Source organism: Microtus ochrogaster, chromosome 4, assembly GCF_000317375.1.
Source record: "Microtus ochrogaster isolate Prairie Vole_2 chromosome 4, MicOch1.0, whole genome shotgun sequence".
NCBI lineage: Eukaryota > Metazoa > Chordata > Mammalia > Rodentia > Cricetidae > Microtus > Microtus ochrogaster.
Genome location: NC_022011.1, coordinates 50701348 through 50719675, shown reverse-complemented (window position 1 = coordinate 50719675; position 18328 = coordinate 50701348). Strand labels below are relative to the sequence as shown.

General features: G+C 55.0%; 2 protein-coding genes across 4 annotated transcripts in view; one reads left to right on the top strand and one right to left on the bottom strand.

Moving 5' to 3' along the window:
- The first annotated feature begins 467 nt into the window (after positions 1–467).
- Egfl7 (EGF like domain multiple 7) lies at positions 468–8952 on the top strand. 3 transcript variants are annotated; one of them, XM_013346066.2, is made up of 10 exons: positions 468–630; positions 2082–2172; positions 5375–5493; positions 5705–5830; positions 6629–6744; positions 6908–7003; positions 7167–7331; positions 7899–7963; positions 8425–8587; positions 8702–8952. In XM_013346066.2, exons 3-10 carry the CDS (start codon positions 5414–5416, stop codon positions 8722–8724), a joined length of 834 nt encoding a protein of 277 aa, XP_013201520.1. In that variant the 5' UTR covers positions 468–630; positions 2082–2172; positions 5375–5413; the 3' UTR covers positions 8725–8952. The 3 variants fall into 3 exon arrangements, with proteins under 3 accessions (XP_013201520.1, XP_026634623.1, XP_026634624.1); XM_026778822.1 differs by lacking the exon at positions 8425–8587; XM_026778823.1 differs by lacking the exons at positions 468–630; positions 2082–2172 and adding an exon at positions 3145–3245.
- Positions 8953–8984: 32 nt separating this feature from the next.
- Agpat2 (1-acylglycerol-3-phosphate O-acyltransferase 2) overlaps positions 8985–18328 on the bottom strand; it is a 12016-nt gene continuing 2672 nt past the window's right edge. The window contains exons 2-6 of the mRNA XM_005346238.3: positions 13207–13340; positions 12405–12580; positions 12196–12291; positions 10861–10933; positions 8985–10050 (exon numbers count right to left, since the gene is read on the bottom strand). Coding sequence (XP_005346295.1) covers positions 9878–10050; positions 10861–10933; positions 12196–12291; positions 12405–12580; positions 13207–13340 — 652 coding nt within the window. The 3' untranslated portion in view covers positions 8985–9877. The remainder of the gene's footprint in view (positions 10051–10860; positions 10934–12195; positions 12292–12404; positions 12581–13206; positions 13341–18328) is intronic.

The window sequence follows — 18328 nt, the reverse complement described above, 5'->3', positions numbered from 1 at the left end:
CTTCCCCTTTTGGGTACCTACACAGTGTCACATCCATTTAGGGAGCAACCAAGCTCCTGTGTCCCAAAGAAGCAGAAGACTCCTTCTGTCACCCACATGGACAGAGTCTTATCGTCCTGCTACCTCTGTGTAATGGGAAGGACCTGGTCACACTATCTGTTTCACACTGTCACTAGCCAGGTTGTCCCAGGTTGTCCCTGAACACAGGCTGGGTCTCTGGCTGCTTCAGAGCTAGACCCTGGAGTCCCAGGGGAACAACAACCCCCTCCTCCACACTTTGGTCGGTCCCCCTCCCTTAATGCCCCCCTCAGCCCCTTGGCCTCCTGTTTGTTCGCTGACGGATCCCTGTTATCAGCAGAGAACACACACAGGAAGTCCGGCGGGAAGGGCCCATCCCAATCCCGATTTACACGGGATGGAGCATAAAAAGCCACCCTTCCTTGCTCGGGAGGAGCCTCTGGGCACCAGCAGGCTGCTGTGCTGGCCACAAGGAAGGCTGAAGCTGACAGGACAAGGCGGGCAGACCTCAAGAGGGGTCTTGGGCAGCAGACGCTCCCTTGAAGGGCAGGGTGCATGATTGGCTTCACGGAAGCAGCAGAGATGGCCAAGGCCAGGCCTGGGCGGCATCAGGTATGCAGGGTAGAAAGCGGGTGGTGTGGGTCTTGAGTGCCCCAGGACCCATATGAGATGGCTGCAGTACCCATCAGCTGGGTCCGCTCAACTGTCAAGTATGCTGTCCTCACTGTTAGCCATTCTGATCTAGCTAAGGAGACCTTACGGCCTGTTAGCTCAGCCCTTGTTCTGGGTGGCTCAGCCAGGACTCCACACCTCAGCCCTGGATGCCCAGCAGCATGGAACCAACCCATGCAAGGATAAGTTGAGAGCAGCTTGGCACCCCACCCACCTGCCTCCTGGCCCCACTCTTTCTCTTGGGAGGATCCCCTGGCTAGGCGTCAGAGCTCAGCCCAGCAGGACCCTTGATCAAGGCTTATGTCCTCTTCTCCGCTGAAACAGGGCTGTGGTCTCCTAAACTTGCATTCCTGGGGAATGGGGATGCTGGCCAGGAAATTAGCCTCTAGAGTGGGAACCCGAAAGCCATGTTGTAACCTGGATGAGCTGTGCACATCGAGGGGCATGAATAGGGGCTAGGATGAGCCCATCTCTTTGGGCTTCAGGCTTAGGAAGCTTTATGAGGTGCAGTTGGAGTCACCTGGGTGATCTTGTCGCTCCATCTTGGCTCCTGGTGAAGCCTCTTGTGCTCCCTTTGCCTAGTACCCGAGCCCTGTTCTCGGCCCCCCAAACCATAGAGGGGCTTCTTGGACCCTCTCTCCAATCAGGGGCATCTCTGGGAAGCACACCTTTTTCAGACTAGAAGATGGTTAGGTCTCTGCCTAGGTAAATTCAGGCAGAAAAGACCACCTAAAAGCACCTAAGTTGGCCTCTGCAGACAGTGGAAAGAGACCCGCTGCTGGCCAAAAGTTCAAATGACCACAGCTCCAGGAACCAATATGAGCAAAAGCTGTGCAGGGTTCTCCCCACCTTGGCATCCGGTGCAGTTCTTTACTGCTGAGACTGGGTGATAAATGACTTGCATGGGTTGGGGGGGGGCAGAAGACCCAGAAACCCCATTACAACAGTAGTCCCATTTGACAGGAGGATTCCTAGTGCAGGGTAGTAGCCAATGAACAGAGGAGAGGCCGTGTTCAGAAATCCCTCCCTTCAGCTCCTGTGCACCGACCAAGGTGGACCCCCGGAGCTCTGAGCTGCTAGGCCTTTCCTGTTAGTGCATAGTCTGTACACTGCACTCGGCTTCTGGAGGGGAGGGGAAAACCCATTCTACTCAGCAGGGTCACATTTGACCAGTGGTGGGGAGCTGGGTAGATCAAGCCGGTGCTTTCTGTGGTCAGGGGCTGCTTTTAGGAACCAGACCAGATTAACCCGGGACATGATAGGTAAGCAGAAGGGTCTGCAGGTCTGGAGCAGGTTGAAACACTGTAGCTATACAGAAGCCTGGGCTCTTCCCAGGCCCTGGATGTGAGAGTAAGCAAGGCCTCAATTCATACTCCATTTCTGACCCACAGCCTCCAGAAGCAGCAAGACTCTGGCTGTTCCGTCTGCTCATAAGAACAACTGCCACTGGTACCCAGGGGATGACTGGAGGCCGGACCACAGGTGAGTCCCCCACTCTTCCGGACAGCAGTCAGGAGTTCTGCCTTGCAGGGACCATGCCCAGAAACATATGTTAACCAAGACATGGCTAGGGTTGGAGAAACTGACTAGCTTATGCACCTTCAGAGCTAGGATAATCACAGAGGCAATAGAAATGCAGAAGGAATTCAGAAATGGAGACTGGGGAAGAGGAAAGAGGACCAATTCAGAAGTCTGGGGGGCAGAGCCCGGGCTCGGTCAGCTTATAGGAGGAGCACCAGGGGTGGTTCTGACTATCTTGAATAAGGCAAGTGACAAGGGGTGTCAAGAGAGATCCCTGGTGGGTCTCCCCACTTAAAGGCCCATGGCTTCCAAGGAGGCTTGTGGTTCTCATCTGGGCTCTGCCCAGTGATCTCAGACTAGTATTGGGGCTGGGTGTGTCATGATGCCCACCCTTTGCATGACTGCAAGACTAGTATGACTTCACCTCTTGTCTGGCATCTAGTTACCTGGTCAGCTGTAGTTTTTTAATACCACCCAGGAGCACCAGTCAGGAGAGTTAGCCAAGTCCTTGTGGGAGCCCTTCACGACTTCCTGACTCCTAGAACCTGTTTAGTCCTATGTCCCCAGTAGACACTCGATCCTGCTGCAGGGCTGGGGACAGTCAGGATGCACTAAGGGGGCTCAAGCGGCAGGACTCAGAGGCTGGATCGCATCTACACCACCAGGGTCTGGTTTACTCGCTACAAAGCTCTGAGGAGCCTCCGCTGCTGAGACTCAGTTTCCCCATCTGCTAAATGGGGACTAATGGAACAGGGAGCCCATGGGGAGAGAGTAGGGTTCCCTTTCAGGCAGCAGGTGGGGCGGGGCAGAGGGAGGGGCGGGGCGGGACTGGGGGCCCCCCGCAGCACGCCGGCTGCGGCGGCGCGTGCGCGCCCCGGACCGCGCGGTGAGTGCGGAGGGAGCCAGGGGGGTCGGGGCGCTGGGGGCAGGAGTATGGAGGCAGCCCTGGCGGGCCTGGGGTGACCGAGACTGTCGGGTGCCTAGCTCGGGGTAGGTCACCCAGGCGACGCCGAGCGATCGCAGGGACCCGAGAGGTGAGCGCGCCGGGGCTGCGGCTGGGCCGCGCACGGACCCCACGCCCCAGCCCGGGTCCTGCAGCCGCTAGAAAAAATGAGCCCCGGGGCCTTGAGAAATGGCGACCCCTGCTGGCTGCCGGAGCGCCTTTCCCCCTTACCCATCCTGGCCATGCGACCTCCACCATGGTTGCAGTACCCCCACAGTTTAGCTCAGTCGGGTCGTCCTAGGGGGGGTGTCACACTCTGCCCCTACCGCCAAGGAGCCTGGAAAGGGGCAGGGGAAAGGCCTTGGAGAGGACGCCCCCACCGAGTCCCTCTGGTCTCTCCACACCAATCCGTGGGTGCTGATGTCCAGACACTTGTCCTGCAGCAAAGGGGCCAAAGGCCCTCTTCCTGCGGTGTCCAGGCTCCTCCTCTGCCGGACCAGTCTCCCCCATTGGGGGCTGCTAGGGCCCATGGTGATACTTGAGGGTTCGTGATTACTTGTCAACTTGAAGGCCACACCACAGCCTGTGCCTGTGCCTGTGCACTATGTGCAGGGGGCACATAGTGGCTGAACACCAAAGGAAATGAGCTGCCGGCCCAGTTGTTGTGCTGGCCTCTTCTGGCCTTGGGCAAAACATGACTTTTCAAAATTGCTTCTCCTGTTTTAAAACACAGTTCCCTTTCTAGACAGCCTAGTCTAGGAAGGTGGCTGTGGACTAAGATTTGTGGGGGCAATAACATCTGGAGAGGAACCCTCCAGGCCCTAGGGGCTAGGTACACAGGGATTGTAAACTTCTGACCCCTTCTTGCCATGTCATATACCGGCTTATATCTCTTTCTAGGCCCCATTCCTCAGGGCCATTTGATATTTGCTTGGCACGATAATGCCCACCCCCTGAGGGTGCTCTCCTTTCAGGGTTAATTTTCCCAAGCTGGCTCAGACAGAGTGCAGGACACACACCTGCTATGGTCTTCTTGCCCCCACGTTAAGTCCCATGACTCATCTCTGCCCTCCTTCGACGGATAGGGATTACAGGGAGGAGGCTCCCTCTCACCTTCCTGCCTTTGACTGTGGTGTAGGACCCAGTGGACTCGGAATAGCCCTTGAAGAGGGGCTGAGCTAGCGGCCAGAGCTCAGTAACCATTTAATGCCATCACTGAGGGGGACAGAGGGGCCTCAGACATCCTAGGGGTGTGTCACAGAAAGGGATTACCCCAGGTGCCTTCACACCTGTCTCCTGGCCCATTCCTTTGGGGTAGTAGGTCTGGGGAGGGGGAAGCTGCCCCTTTAGGAAGCACCTTGAGTGGAGCCCTGCCAGCCTCCCACACTCTTGACTCTGTGCTGGACAGGGGGACAGCTGCCCCTCCCCCTCTGCACAGGTCTGACTCAGTCCCTTTGACATTGTCACAGAGCATTAAATCTGGCTTGGGGTTTCTTGCGTTCCTCACCAGCCTTCCTGCTCCCTAACACACAGCCGGAAGAAGGCTGGAGATGAGCTCTGAAGACATGCTGGGGGGGAGGGTTGTCGCACTATGCCCCAGACATGAGCACAATAGGGCCACTGCCCCAGCAGCTTTATACGCATACTCTAGTCTAAGTGTGGTATTCCCTGCAAGCTGTTGACCCCCATGCTGGCCAGAACATGCACACCTACAGGTAGCAGACATCTGTACATTGTGAAATCCAGACTGCCTTGGGGGCTTGCTGAGCATTTGACAAAGAAGCCCAAGTCCAAAAGAACCACCTGGGATAGGAAGTCTCCTGCTGTGCCGGCTTCAGCCCCATTCACCACATTCCACCTCAGATGGTGGAAGATTCAGGAAAAGCCCTCAATCCAGCTTGGGGTCTGGGTAGGGGGAGGACTGGCTTAGTTGCCAAGTTCTGTCCCACCCAGAACCTGTCTTCTGGGTTTTGCCCCTAATCCTAGCAGGATTCAGGTTCCTCCTGCCCCAAGAGTCCTGGTCAGCAGGCCTAGTTCTCTGTGTTTGGCGAGGGGCCAACTTGACTGGTAGAGATGGGCCAGAGGCAGGAGAGAGGTAGCATTGCCTTTGGATGCTATCCCCTGGGGTAATGGTGGCTTCAGCACCCAGTAAGTGGGTACAGACGCTGCTGGAAGCCTGAGTTCCACAGGGGATTGACAGGACCCAACCTTTATCCTTAGGCCGCCAAAAGAAGGCTACTCTGCTTAGAGACGCAGACCATGTGGGGCTCCCAACAGCTGCTTGTGGCGTGGTGTCTAGTGTTGGCAGCAGATGGTACTGAGCATGTCTACAGGCCCAGGTGAGCAAAGGCTTGGGTCTTGGGGTGCTGGGGTCATGTCTAGAGCCCCTTAACCCTGCCCAAGGCCCCAATTCTTGGAGATAACTCCCTGTGGGCTCCAGCTGAAGATCCTGGTCACAGCAACATTGGGAAGCCCCCATGCCTCATGTTTACACGTATCTAGGCTTGGAGCGTCCTAGCTCTTGTCCCCCTGCCGCCCCATCCCCTATAGCCGCAGAGTGTGCGCCGTGGGAGTTTCAGGAGGCCCTGCCTTGCCCGTCTTGGAGTCCTTTGTGCAGCGTGTATATCAGCCTTTCCTCACCACTTGTGATGGGCACCGAGCTTGCAGCACTTACCGGTGAGTGCCCACTGCCCATCCCCCCCATCGCCACACAGGAGCAATCAATCCTTGGAGCCCCAAGAGCCTGCCTCACCCTGAGCCGGGGAGCTGAGGCCAAAGTAGTGAGGTATTCTTGACATCAGTGATCAAGGTGGCCTCTCCACTTTGGAGGCTGGTACCCAAGGATGCCGTGTAATCATGCCCAACATTGTCCTCTGAGAGGATGTTGCCTCAAAGGGCATCCCCCACATGTATAGGGGCTTCTCATCACATCTGTACTCCGCTACTTTCAGAGTTTACTCCTTCCTTCCCAGCATTGCTAGCTAGAAGTCCTTATTCATAGGGTCACTGTCCACGTAGGCAATCCGATGTCCCACCAGGCTAAGAGAACAACCTGAGCAGCACAGGACGCAGCCAAGAGGGCAGATCCTTGTTCTGATGTGGGGAACTCAGCCTCCTCCCCGCCTACAAACACCTGAGTAAGGCCTAGGTGCATGAGCTCTGGCTCCGGGCTCGAGATGCCTGGTTTCAGAGACTACTGAACCTCCAAAGTTACGGGAGTGCTGGAGTCAGAGAGCCGCTTTAGCACCAGGGCCCAGGGCCCAGGAAGCAAAGCAAGTCAGGTACACACAGGCCTGTATGCTGACCCTGTGTCAAGCGAGCTGGGCCTTGGAAAGGGAACCTCTGAGACCCTGGGAGTGATCCTTGCTAGATATCCCCAAAACAGACGAGGTGGACAGGGTTCATTGTACCTAAAGAAGGCCTGGCCTGGGCCATCCATGTTGGGCCCCTCTGAACCCCATCTGTTCACCACAGAACCATCTACCGGACTGCCTATCGCCGCAGCCCTGGGCCGACTCCCGCCAGGCCTCGCTATGCCTGCTGCCCTGGTTGGAAGAGGACCAGCGGGCTCCCTGGGGCTTGTGGAGCAGGTGAGGGCAGTGTGCAGTGTCTGATGTGTGAGACCCCACTTCCAACTGCCCAGCAGAAACCCTGCTCTGCCTTCTGCCCCCACAAGCTGTGCTTCCCTGGCTGCCATAGGGCTCTGGAGACCCCCTCCAGAGCTGGTGACAGACTGGCCTCTTCTGCCCACAGCCATATGCCAGCCTCCATGTGGGAATGGAGGGAGTTGCATCCGCCCAGGCCACTGCCGCTGCCCTGTGGGATGGCAGGGAGATACTTGCCAGATAGGTAAGCCCCACTCGTCTTGAAGGAGAGGTCTTCTTAGTGCCTTGTGGATCCTAGGTTACTGCTGGCTGAAGTGGGTTTCCATTGATAGGTGGGTTTTAACAGGGGTCTGTGGCCAGGCCCTTGCCTTCTGTAGACACTAACTGGACACCCTCATTTCCTACAGATGTGGACGAATGCAGTACCGGAGAGGCCAGTTGTCCCCAGCATTGTGTCAATACCGTGGGCAGTTACTGGTGCCAGTGCTGGGAGGGGCAAAGCCCATCTGCGGATGGAATGCGCTGCCTGCCCAAGGAGGGGCCCTCCCTGGTGGCCCCAAACCCCACAACAGGTAATCTTGCCTTTCCACCCTGCGACGGACTCGGGTGGTTTATTAGGTTTTGAGCGCTGTTCTGTGGCTGAGCTGATTATGGGGGACACAGAGGGCAGCTAGCCCTGCATGGAGGTCAGCACGATGCTGTGAGGGTTGAGCCCAGACTGCCTGGGCAGGAGGGAGGTTCCTTGTCTGGGTGGAAGGGGCCACTTCCCTCTGAAGAGGTTTCTGGAAGGTATTGTGGGGGAGATAAGGCATACCTGGAGCCTCATCTCAGCCAGTTGTGTGAAAGCCTGGAGACGGCACGTCTTTGCTGGTGACGGCACATTATTACTTTTGGTACGCGCTGTGACACTTCAAACTCGTACCGTGAGTAATAATGCGTTGTCAGCAGCCCAGCACCAGGGGCGCATCGGACCACCATTAGCATGCGAGACCCAAGACCTCAGCATCCAGAGACCTTGCATCCCCAGGGTCTGCTCCCACAGCTGTGGCAGGAGACACAGGTCTTCCTAAGGCTAGGAGCTCATTGGGGGAGGAGGGGGGCAGGAAACTCCTCTGATCAGTACCCGGATCTGCCCCCAGGAATGGACAGCATGGTGAGGGAGGAGGTGCACAGGCTGCAGACCCGGGTTGATGTCCTGGAGCAGGTGAGGCTTTGCTGGGAGTGGCTCTCGCTGGTGTCCAGACCCCATAGTCTCTGAGGCTGTGGTTCCAAACCATGGGGTGGTTGGAGGTTCTATGGCGGAAGGGCTGTAGGGGTTCTGGCTTTCTTACCATGCCAGGCAGCACTGTGTGGGATTTGCCAGCCTGGAAGGAACTAAGGTTCAGAGCCCACTTAGCCTGTTATACTTGCTGTCTTACAAGTCTTGTCAAGCCACAGGCCCCATGACCTTCCTAGCTTATCTCTAGGGTCCCAGGATCTTTTAGCTACGTTGTGGGTGTTATACACGGGCGTCTACTTAGCCTTTGGGCTCCCTCTGTTTGCAATCAGGGCCCCTGCTGCTACAGCTCAGTAGAGGACATAACACCCCCTACTGGTCCTTCCTTACATTCTCATGGAATAGAGGTTAAGAGGGGTCACTTGGCTTCTTTGCAACCTCCCTTACAGAAACTCCAGTTGGTGCTGGCCCCACTGCACAGCCTGGCCTCTCGGGCCACAGAGCATGGGCTGCGAGACCCTGGCAGCCTGCTGACCCACTCCTTCCAGCAGCTGGACCGTATTGATTCCCTGAGTGAGCAGGTCTCCTTCTTGGAGGAGCAGCTAGGGTCCTGTGAGTGCCACACCTCCCTGCCCAGAGATCCTAGGGAAACCATGGGGCGGACGGAACTACCGCTGGGGATACACAGATTTGCAAGTTTGCACCCTCCTTCCTTTTCTGCTCTAGGCTCTTGCAAAAAAGATCTGTGATGGCATCTCACCACCCAGGCTGGACTGAGCTGCCGCCTCTACATCCCCTTCCAGCCAGACTTCAGGTGCTATCTGGTGGTACCTGTGAGCAGAAGGCCCTCCTTCTCAGGAGGTTCCTAGGACTTGGGCATGGGGAGTGGGGCCTTTCCAGAAAAGGTACGAGAACACCCTGTCCAGAGATGAGGTCAGGATTGTCCCCATCTTTGTCATAATAAAGCTGGGACTTGAGCTGCTGTCGGCGGGTGAATTGGGACTGGGCATGCCCTGTACTCCTGCCCTGGAGGCTTCAGTTCACTTTAGTGAACCTGCCTGTCTGAGAAAAGGAGCTGCAGCCGGAAGGTACTGGGGCCCCAGTTTTCCCTTGGTGACTTGCTGGTTCCACACACAGCCAGAGACTAACAGGCGGGTCATGCCACCAGGCCCACGGCCTGCCCACCCTTCAGTTCTGTGAACCCCACACACATCCACAGAGAAAAGCACCACTGGCCGATCACAGCTCATCTCCTGCAGGCAGCTTGTGGGGAGCAGGGAACTTAACACACTGCAGCAGCAGAGAAGGGATGTGGGTGGTTATATAACCCCCTTATCCTGTATCCCTGGATGGAGGTCTGGGGAGGGGCTCTTGCCCATCCTCTGAAAGAGACCCCTGGTCTCAAGGTGCTTCTCAGAGTTCATTTATACAAAAAAAGAAAAGAAAAAAAAAAGGACCAAGTACAGCAGTGACTTGTGACTGAGACTGGACAGTGAGGATGGCTCTGCCCTCTGGTGCTGTGGGACCCAGGTTTCCTTGAGACTGGGAGACCAAGTTCCTCCTCTTCCTGATGGCCTGATGCAGGCCATGACCGGGTTCCTGAGTGTTGATCCTGCTCTGTGTTGCCCACTCCTAGGTGCCTCGTGGTCTTGGGGGTCAGCCCACTTGCTGAATGGCCACATTCAGGAGACACAGGGACGAAGTGGGAAGTTACAGGGGGATCCTGGGTCTAAGGCCTGTGACAGAAAGGGCTTCCTGTTTCCAGGCCCCAGTGAGAGCCAGGCCAGCAGGGGAGCGGGACAAGATGATGTTTGGTAGGTGGGAGGGAAGGGTCTTCTGTCCATCCTTTAGCCTCTGCTTCCCACCTACCTTCCCCCAGCTCCCCTGCCCCTGTGGCCTGGGCTACTGGGCTGGCACAACCCCAGGCTCCTTAATGGCAGAGTTCTGAGGCATCTGGGAAATTTGTAGAAAGGTGTCCCTCATGGACTGGTAGCAAGTGTCCACGAGCGTGGTCACATCAGCTTCCGTAAGGCCACTGGTAGGAACAGCATCCAACACTTGTACCCTGATTGTTCCTGGGGAGGAAGCAGTGGATGTCAGGGACTTAGAGGCTCCACTTACTACCACCCACCCTCCTCGCCTGGCCTCCGACTGCCCAGCCTCTCTTCACCAGAGCCAGGCCAGCATCCTCAGCTCCTGGGCGGGGCACATATGCTTGTAATCAAGGCAACATGGAAATGTTTCAGTAAATCCACCCTCCCCTGTAGCCACTGCCAGTGACTCAGGACATCTCTGCCCCTGAAAGTGCACTCAGTAACCCCCGAGTGTCCCTTGTCACACTTGGTCCTACAGTACTCCATGGTGCTGAGCATCAGGGGCTCAGATGCTGGAGACCTCTGACCCCGCTCTGACTCCCAAGGTAGTGTCACCTAACCCACATGCAGGGTCAGGGTACAGGCAGAGAAGCCAGTAACATAAAGGAAGAGCCAGAGGCTGCGTTTGTGAGAGTAGGGGAGCCCAGACGGCTTACAATTCCCACCCTTCACCAGCAGGGGTCACTACAGGTTCCTAATTGTGTTGCACAGCCTGGACCAACAGTTATCGCAGGAACTCAATTATGTTTGGAACCTGCTTTTCAGTCTGAAAAATCGAAAAACCCACTTAGAGCAATGAGATGATGCAATGCTGGGCCAACATTCATTCATTCATTCTCCACCCAGATGTGGGAACTCCACTACTAGGGGTCCAGGACTCCGTCTGCTAAACAAGTCATCCTCCGCTACATAAGGAGTTGCAGGCCAACCTGGGGTACATGAACCCATCTCAAAATAAATAGAGAGACCATGACAGACTGGTGAGCTTCTGTGCGGCTCTGGTGGGCTCACCTGAGGTGAAGAGTTTCGTCTTGACATTGTAGAAGGAAGAAAAGGAGGAGTACACGACGGGGATGATGGGCACCTGTGGACAGGGATGCGTGCTGAGGGACGACGCTACAAGGGAGCCTCGGCTGCTGCTAGGCGTCCTTGTGGCTGACCCCTCCATGCGGGTGGCCTGGTGTTTCACAGACTCACCCTGTGTAGGAAGCTCTCGGGGTTAACGTTTGTCAGTCCCCCTTACCCCCCCCCCCTACGCTGGGACATAAAGTACCCTAGAAGTGGAAGGGTGGGATTCCATTTAGCACTGGGGAGGTGGACGGTGCTGATCCTCCCCTCCCCTCCCACCCTGTCTCTCAGTCCCAGGATAGCAGGGAAGGGGGCTGGAGCCTGTTGGTATTTCTGGAAGGCCCAAGGGTCAGCTCCAATGATGACAGATGGCACTGGGGTAATAATTAACCCTGGATGCCAGAGCCTGGGCGGGAAGGTAGGTAGGCTGTACCCTAGACAGGCCCTGGGGGAGGGGCAGGAAACGCTATATCCGGATTCTCCTGCCCCTACCATAGCCCCCAGTCTCTCTCTTTTCCCAAGATCAGACACAGTGCAGTCTCCTGCTCCTCCAGCCTGGGCTTCCCAACCCCTTGGAACTGGTGGGGGCTTCAGGGAAAGGGCACACGCCATCTTGTATGGGGTTTGGGCCTAGGGGCCCAGGAGGCTGCTGGCTACAGGGGCAGAGGGGGCTGAGGTTTGCCAGGCAGCAAACGATAAAGCAGGATAAAAATCCCTGTCCCTGTCCTCCAGTGGTGGCTTTCCCACAGCAGGGACCCGCTGATCCATGGCAGACGCTCCGCTCAGGGACACTCCTGATACCCACTGTCTTCTCCCACCCCAGGCCGAGGGCAAGGGAAGTCCAGGGTCCAGGATAGAGCTCACTTGTGCTGCTCAGGACTGGGTTTGCCACTAGCCTGTGCCTGCTCCTCAAGCCTCATCATGATCAAGCCAAGGCCTGGGGCATCAGGGGAATTTCTAGGCATAATCTGCTTTATTATGCGGAGCAAACTACCTACTCACTAGCCCCACCCCTACTTTTCATGAAATCCCAAATGAAGGAGACCACCCACCTGGCCAGCTAGGGTGTGGGGAGGCTGCTGTTCAAACTCTTGGGAGCTGTGAAGGGTCACCAACCTGCTCAGGTGCTAGGGGCCAAGCTGGTGGGGAGGCTCTTTCCCAACGTGGTGGAGGAGGAAGGCCAGCAGTCCCCAGTCTGGCTGGGATATCATCTTTAACCTTAAACCATCCTGACCCATATCCCAACCCCCGACCCCAGAAGGGCACAGCTTGGCCTACCTGGGCCTGGATGGCCAAGTAGAAGGCACCTTTTTTAAAGGGCAGCAGGTCCCCATTGTCGTTGCGGGTTCCCTCTGGGTAGATCCACACTTTGAGCTGCCAGCAGAAAGGAGAAAGCTGCTTAGGCTGCCCCCACCCTGCTTAGCCACCCCAGAGAGCTGGACTGCCCTCCCCCGAAGCCCACCTTGCCTTGCTGTGCCTATACTCACATTGTCCTTGACCATGAGGTCACCCAGGTCGGCCATCAGGGACATGGCAGTTCTGGCACGCTGGCGGTTGATGAAGTAGACACCCCCTAGGTACATGATGAGGCCCACAGGCCCTGTGAACAGCAGCTCACGCTTGGCGATCTGCACACAGCGCTTAGGGAGGATCTCCATGAGGCCTATGGAAGGAAGAGGGAGAGAGAAACGGCGAGAGACAGAAACAGAAGAGAGCCGATACATGGAGATAGAGATGTGTAAACAGAGAGAGGGCGGGAAATGTAGAGAGATAGAGAAACATAGTGAGAGACGGAAGCAGGCAGGGGAGACCAAGGAAGCAAAAACCAGAGAGAGAGACAAGCAAGATAGAAAGACCCAGAGAGGAGAGAAAAGAAGTCAGCGGTGGAGAGGCAGAGATGGAGATTGAGAGACACAGAGAAAGAGATGGAGAGAAACGGGGAAATGAGACACAAGAGAGAGAGAAGGGGAAACAGAGGGGCAAATGGGGAAAAAAAGATAGGAAGAGAGACACAGACAAAGGGGGCGGGGTATGGGGAACAAGAGAATAGTTTCAGAGCCCAGCTTGGTACTCCCTGGGAAGGAGGGGCTGGTGGGCCACCTGTCAAGGCCCTGTCTCTAATGTAGTCCTGTGCCCCGTGTCTGGTACAGCCTGCTGCTTTTACTGCCCAGCTTGAGGGAAACCCGTGGTTAGAGAGACGCATAGGTCTTGTCCTGCAAACCAACTCCAGCAAGAGGACCACCCAGCCCACCCTGGACCTGTGATGAAAAAGGCTTGATGACAGCCTACCCATCATGTCCAGGATACTCTGGTGGTTAGAAATGATGACACAGGGACCATCCACCTCCAGTTTCTTCTGGCCTCTGACCTCAAAGCGAAGGCCATACACATACTTGAAGGACCGCACGAACCAGCTGATGATGCTGAGGGCAGAGATACCAGTAACCAAAATGAGCCAAGGGAGGGGTCATAGAGGGGCAAGCTGGGGAGAGGGTACAGCAGCCAGCACAGGACAGGAGACTTGGGCAGACAGAGTCCTGGGGCCAATTAGCTCTGCTGCCTACCCCACAGGGGTACTCTTTCATTTAAAAGAGACCTACAGGCACTGACTACAGGGTGGCCTGTCTCCTGCTTTGCCTACTAGAACAGGGGAGTAGAGGTGCCAACACCCAGACCCCAGCACAGTCCATTCTACATGTACATTAGTAGATGCCATCACTGGGTCCCCAGCAATCTTGAGGGAAGGGGCCCTTACAGTCTGCTGTGCCTCCTGGGTCCCCCGCGGTTCTGAGGGAAGGGGTCCCTTACAGATTATAGAGCTATCTCTAGACAGTTCAACCAATTTGAAGCTGGTTCTTTACTCTTAGTTTTTAAAATCGTATGGGGCTGGGCGGTGGTGGCAGCGCTCGGGAGGCAGAGGCAGGGGGATATCTGTGAGTTTGAGGCCAGCCTGGAATACAGAGCTAGTTCCAGGACAGGCTCCGAGGCTACACAGAGAAACCCTTTCTTGAAAAACCAAAAATAAGTAAATAAATAAATATGGTAAAATATGCATGCCGTAAAAATTTCCATTTTAACCACCTTTATGCCTATAGCTTAGTATGTTAAGGTCATCAGTGTTAGACAGCTATTGCCACTGTCTGTCCATGGAACTTTCTCCTTCCAAACCAATACGATGTCCCCATCACCTCCCACTGCTCTATGTCCTCCCAGAGCGTCTGACTCTGGGACTCAAACAAGTCTGCAAGGCTTGTCCTCATCAAGAACCCAGCAGTGGGAAGAGCAACTCTCACCGATGGGGAAACTGAGTCTTAGGGAGGCAAAAATGCTAATCCAGATGACACCAGCCATGACCCTAGGCTAGGAAACCTGGAGTGCTTCCTCTCAGCCAGCTCAGGCCATCTTGTTTCCAGGCCAGACCTCCCCATCTACTGCAGGGGCAGGCAGGCTGGTTTTAGACCCTCCTGAGAGAGTGGTCAGGGCTTGAGGCCTCATCCATTTCCTCATCTGTAAGTCACAGCTGCTGGGATCCCCGGGAGGCTCCAAAGGGACAGGGAAGGCAACTTAGAGAAGAAAATGTGTCAACACAGGAGAACCCTCCAGTCTCGCCAGCCATCAAAGGCACAGAGAGAAGCAGGAAGGATCCTGGCCCGTTACTCAGATGCACACTAGGAAGGCTAACAGGCCGGCACGCAGGCACCTGACCGCTCTCTGAGCTATAGCCAGATGTATCTAGAAGGCGGGTTGGTAACTAGCCAGGTTCCCAGGAAGTCTCCCTAAGGCAGTGTCACAGAGGTGTGGAGATAATCAAGATCTGAATCAGGGAATCTGGAAACACCAATACCGTGCAACAGTATCAAAATTGACTCCCTGAAAAGAACACATGATTTCTTGGAGAAGGTGTGTATGCTGGGGGTGGAACCCAAAGCCTCTGACAGCCAGCCACACCCCAGACTCAAGATGAAAGCTGAGCATCCCTAAAGCTGCATCTGAAATGCTTCGAAGTTTCAAAGTTTCCAGACAGGGTATCACAAGTGGAAAGTCCCATATCTGAGCTCATGTGAGGGGCCACAGTCAAAGGCAGGCGCAATACAGATGTTCTAGGAAGTTACCTCTGGGCATGTCTCACACACACACACACACACACACACACACACACACACACACACACACACACACACGGTTCAAGTCCAAGATATCTCGTTAGAAATGAATAAATTCTCCTAAATCTCAAATCATCCAAAATCTAAACTTTATTTCCAAGTTTTCTTTTACCTCCTCCCCCTGGTCCTTTTTGAGACAGGGTTTCTCTGTGTAACAGTCCTGGCTGTCCTGAAACTCACTCTGTAGACCAGGCTGGCCTCGAACTCTTGAACTCACAGAGATCTGCCTGCCTCTGCCTCCCAAGTGCTGGGATTAAAGGTGTGTGCCACCATCGCCTAGCCTCTTTTACTCTTTAAAAAAAATTTTTTTGCCGGGCGGTGGTGGCGCATGTCTTTAATCCCAGAACTCGGGAGGCAGAGGCAGGCGGATCTCTGTGAGTTCGAGACGAGCCTGGTCTACAGAGCTAGTTCCAGGACAGGCTCCAAAGCCACAGAGAAACCCTGTCTCGAAAAACCAAAAAAAAAAAAAAAAAAAAAAATTTTTTTTTTAAACTAGGGTCTCACATAGCCTAGGCTTCCTACGTAGCCAAGGATGGCCTTGAAATCTTGCTCCTCTGGCCTCTACAGCTACAGTACTGGACTTACAGGAATGCAGACCACATCTGGCTTTATGCATTGGTGACTTCACACATGCGTGGCAAGTACTCTACCTGCTATACTATCTTCCCTGTGAGTATCTTAGGTAAGGGACAGCCAGGCAGCCTGAAGTTGTCACTACAGACCCCTGTGCTGCTGCTGCCCAGGGAAGTCTCTCCAGCCACTTCCAGACTGTGCCCTCTGGTAGTGGCACGCACATGGACACCCCCTCTCATACTGGGTGGTGACGGGGGTGGGGGCGGGGAGGGGTGCAGGGTTTCATGCAATACTAAGCAAGCATGCTACCACTGAGCTACATCATCCCTTAACAGCCCTCCCCAGTTTTGGAGACAAGACATGACATTTATCATTATGGGCTGAGAGTGTGGTTCAGTGTCAGAAAACTGGACCAGACTGCATAAGACCCTGGATTCTAGCCATCCATCAATTAACAAATAAAAGAGTTTTTCCCAGATGAAGGGGCCAGCTAAGTTCTACAGCGACAGTGTAGATGGTAGACATTAGACGTTTAGGCTGTAATCCTTATTCTAACAGGGGAGAGACACCTTCAAGTACCACACCTAGGACTTCAGGCCCATCATCCAGCTCTGCTAGGACACGGCCACTGGGTAGGCCCTTACGCCCCACTCTACAAAGGCTGCACAACAAACTCAGATCAGCAAGGTTAGTGACCTGTCCCCAGGAATGAGGAAGCCACGTGGACCCAAGTCCACCTCTTAACACTGCTTCCAGCCAGGTGAGGTGTACGGTCAGAGGGCATTCCGGGGCAGGGCCATGGCTGCCCACATACCAACTGGATTTGTTGGGTTCCAGAAGTCCATCCTGAGGCTCTGTCCTGTCTGCCTGCTTTGCTGGCTTGGCAGCCTGGCCCCACTCAGCCACAGAGTGGCTCCCCTGAAGGGACATGTCATTCCCAGTAGGACAAATTGAGTTGCCAGCCCAGTCTAGACTAGAACCGCCCTTCTCCTTTCCCCTAAAGGAGCTACAGTCCCCAAGCCCTGCACCTAGGATCAGATGCAAGGTCCTTCAATGGGCCCTGCTACCTCTCAGCAGGGGCAGAGCCAAAGCCATTGGAAGCCCAAGTGCCTGGGGGCAGAGTGAGTGCCCAGCCTGTTGCCTTGGATGCATGGCATCCCGGATGTCAGGCAGTGTCCCCTTGGACAACTCAGCCTGTAATTCAGAGCTTGGCTCACAGCATTCCATATGTGACCGGACTTCCCTGAGTTTGTATCACCACCTGTGCAAGGGGAAGGACACACGGAGCTGACTGATGTCATCACTCCACACTGTGGACCTTTGTCAACAGTGATTTGGTGACTGGACAAGGGCAGAGTAACACCAAGAGAGGAGCCTTCTGACTTCCTTGGGCCCCTCCCCCAGGCAGGCTGGGAACAGTTCAAGGTTAGGGCCCAGCTGTTCTGATCCTTGCTCTCACTTCTGGTCTTGAGTATGGTGGGTGGGGAGTTGATAGGCAAAGGTTAGATGGGGGCTTCAGCGGCCAACCAGACCTACATTGCTGGGAATGGGCATGTGGGGGACCACGGTTGGAAGATCCGAGTAAGGACACTTGGCAGAGCAATTTTTTGGCAAGTGTCACAGGAATGAAGTACAAGACGGGGACAGGAGCTTGGGGCTAGGGTAGGACATCTAGCCTGGGCAAACGCCCGAGAGAACGGAGGCAGTAGGAGCTAGGGATCAAGAGGAGAGAAAGTAGTAGCAAAGGCAGTCAGAGCTGGGCTTCACTGTCCTCAAAAAGTCAAGATGCCACCATTGCTTCAGGGGAGGAAGGGACCCTTCCACAGACTTCTGTGCTGCTGCTTGCCTCCAAATGGCCAGGACTTGCCAAAATGATGCAGCTCTTATGGCCCATGCCGGAGGCTAGGCAGTAGAGAAGGCGCCCGCTTATTGTAGCCACTAGGGACTCACTCAAGTCAGTGCTCAAATCTAAGGGTTCTGCCTAAAAACCAAGACCAGTTTCTGCAGGTCCTAGGTATCCATCGTCCCCCATGCCCACCCTTACCCGCAACAGGACACAATGCAGTCACAGGCTGCATCACTACAGTTCTAGGTGGCTATCCAGGGCAAGGAAGAGAGGCTTGCCCTTGTTTTACTGGGGCTGTGTGTGTGTGTGTATGGCTAAATTGTTCTTGTTTAGGAGACCCAGCTTTGCAGCTGAGCAAAATTTTATGCATCCACTCAGGGCTTTACGATCCCCTAATCAAATGGTATAATCAAGGCCTCTGCCTCCTGTCACCCCACTCTGGTCTACACACAGCAAAGGGCTTCCTTGGTCTCAGTCCCTAAGCCATGTCTGATTAGTCAGATATAGCTTCTGTTTTCCTAATGCTGCTCCTTCATCTCAGAACTCTGGACCGAATGACAAAGGCTTCCTCTAAAATCCAGGCGCAGAGTGGGATGCCCCTCCAGGAACTTGGGATCTGGCTTACAGCCCTATAATGCCTTCAGAGTGTACCCACAGCCTTCACACAGCAGTTCTCAAGCTGTGGGTTGTGATCCTTTGTGTCTGTGTGTGTGGGAGGGGGGTCTGAAAGACCCTTTTTCAAGGGTTTCTTTTTTTTGTTTGTTTGTTTTTTGTTTTTCGAGACAGGGTTTCTCTGTGGTTTTGGAGCCTGTCCTGGAACTAGCTCTTG

What these genes read in the sequence shown, in the direction of transcription:
- Egfl7 (XM_013346066.2), top strand. Translation starts at nt 5,414, where the DNA reads ATGTGGGGCTCCCAACAGCTGCTTGTGGCGTGGTGTCTAGTGTTGGCA. An exon ending in CGAGCTTGCAGCACTTACCG is followed by an intron (nt 5,831 to 6,628) that starts GTGAGTGCCCAC and finishes TGTTCACCACAG; the next exon opens with AACCATCTACCGGACTGCCT. An exon ending in GGCCCCAAACCCCACAACAG is followed by an intron (nt 7,332 to 7,898) that starts GTAATCTTGCCT and finishes ATCTGCCCCCAG; the next exon opens with GAATGGACAGCATGGTGAGG.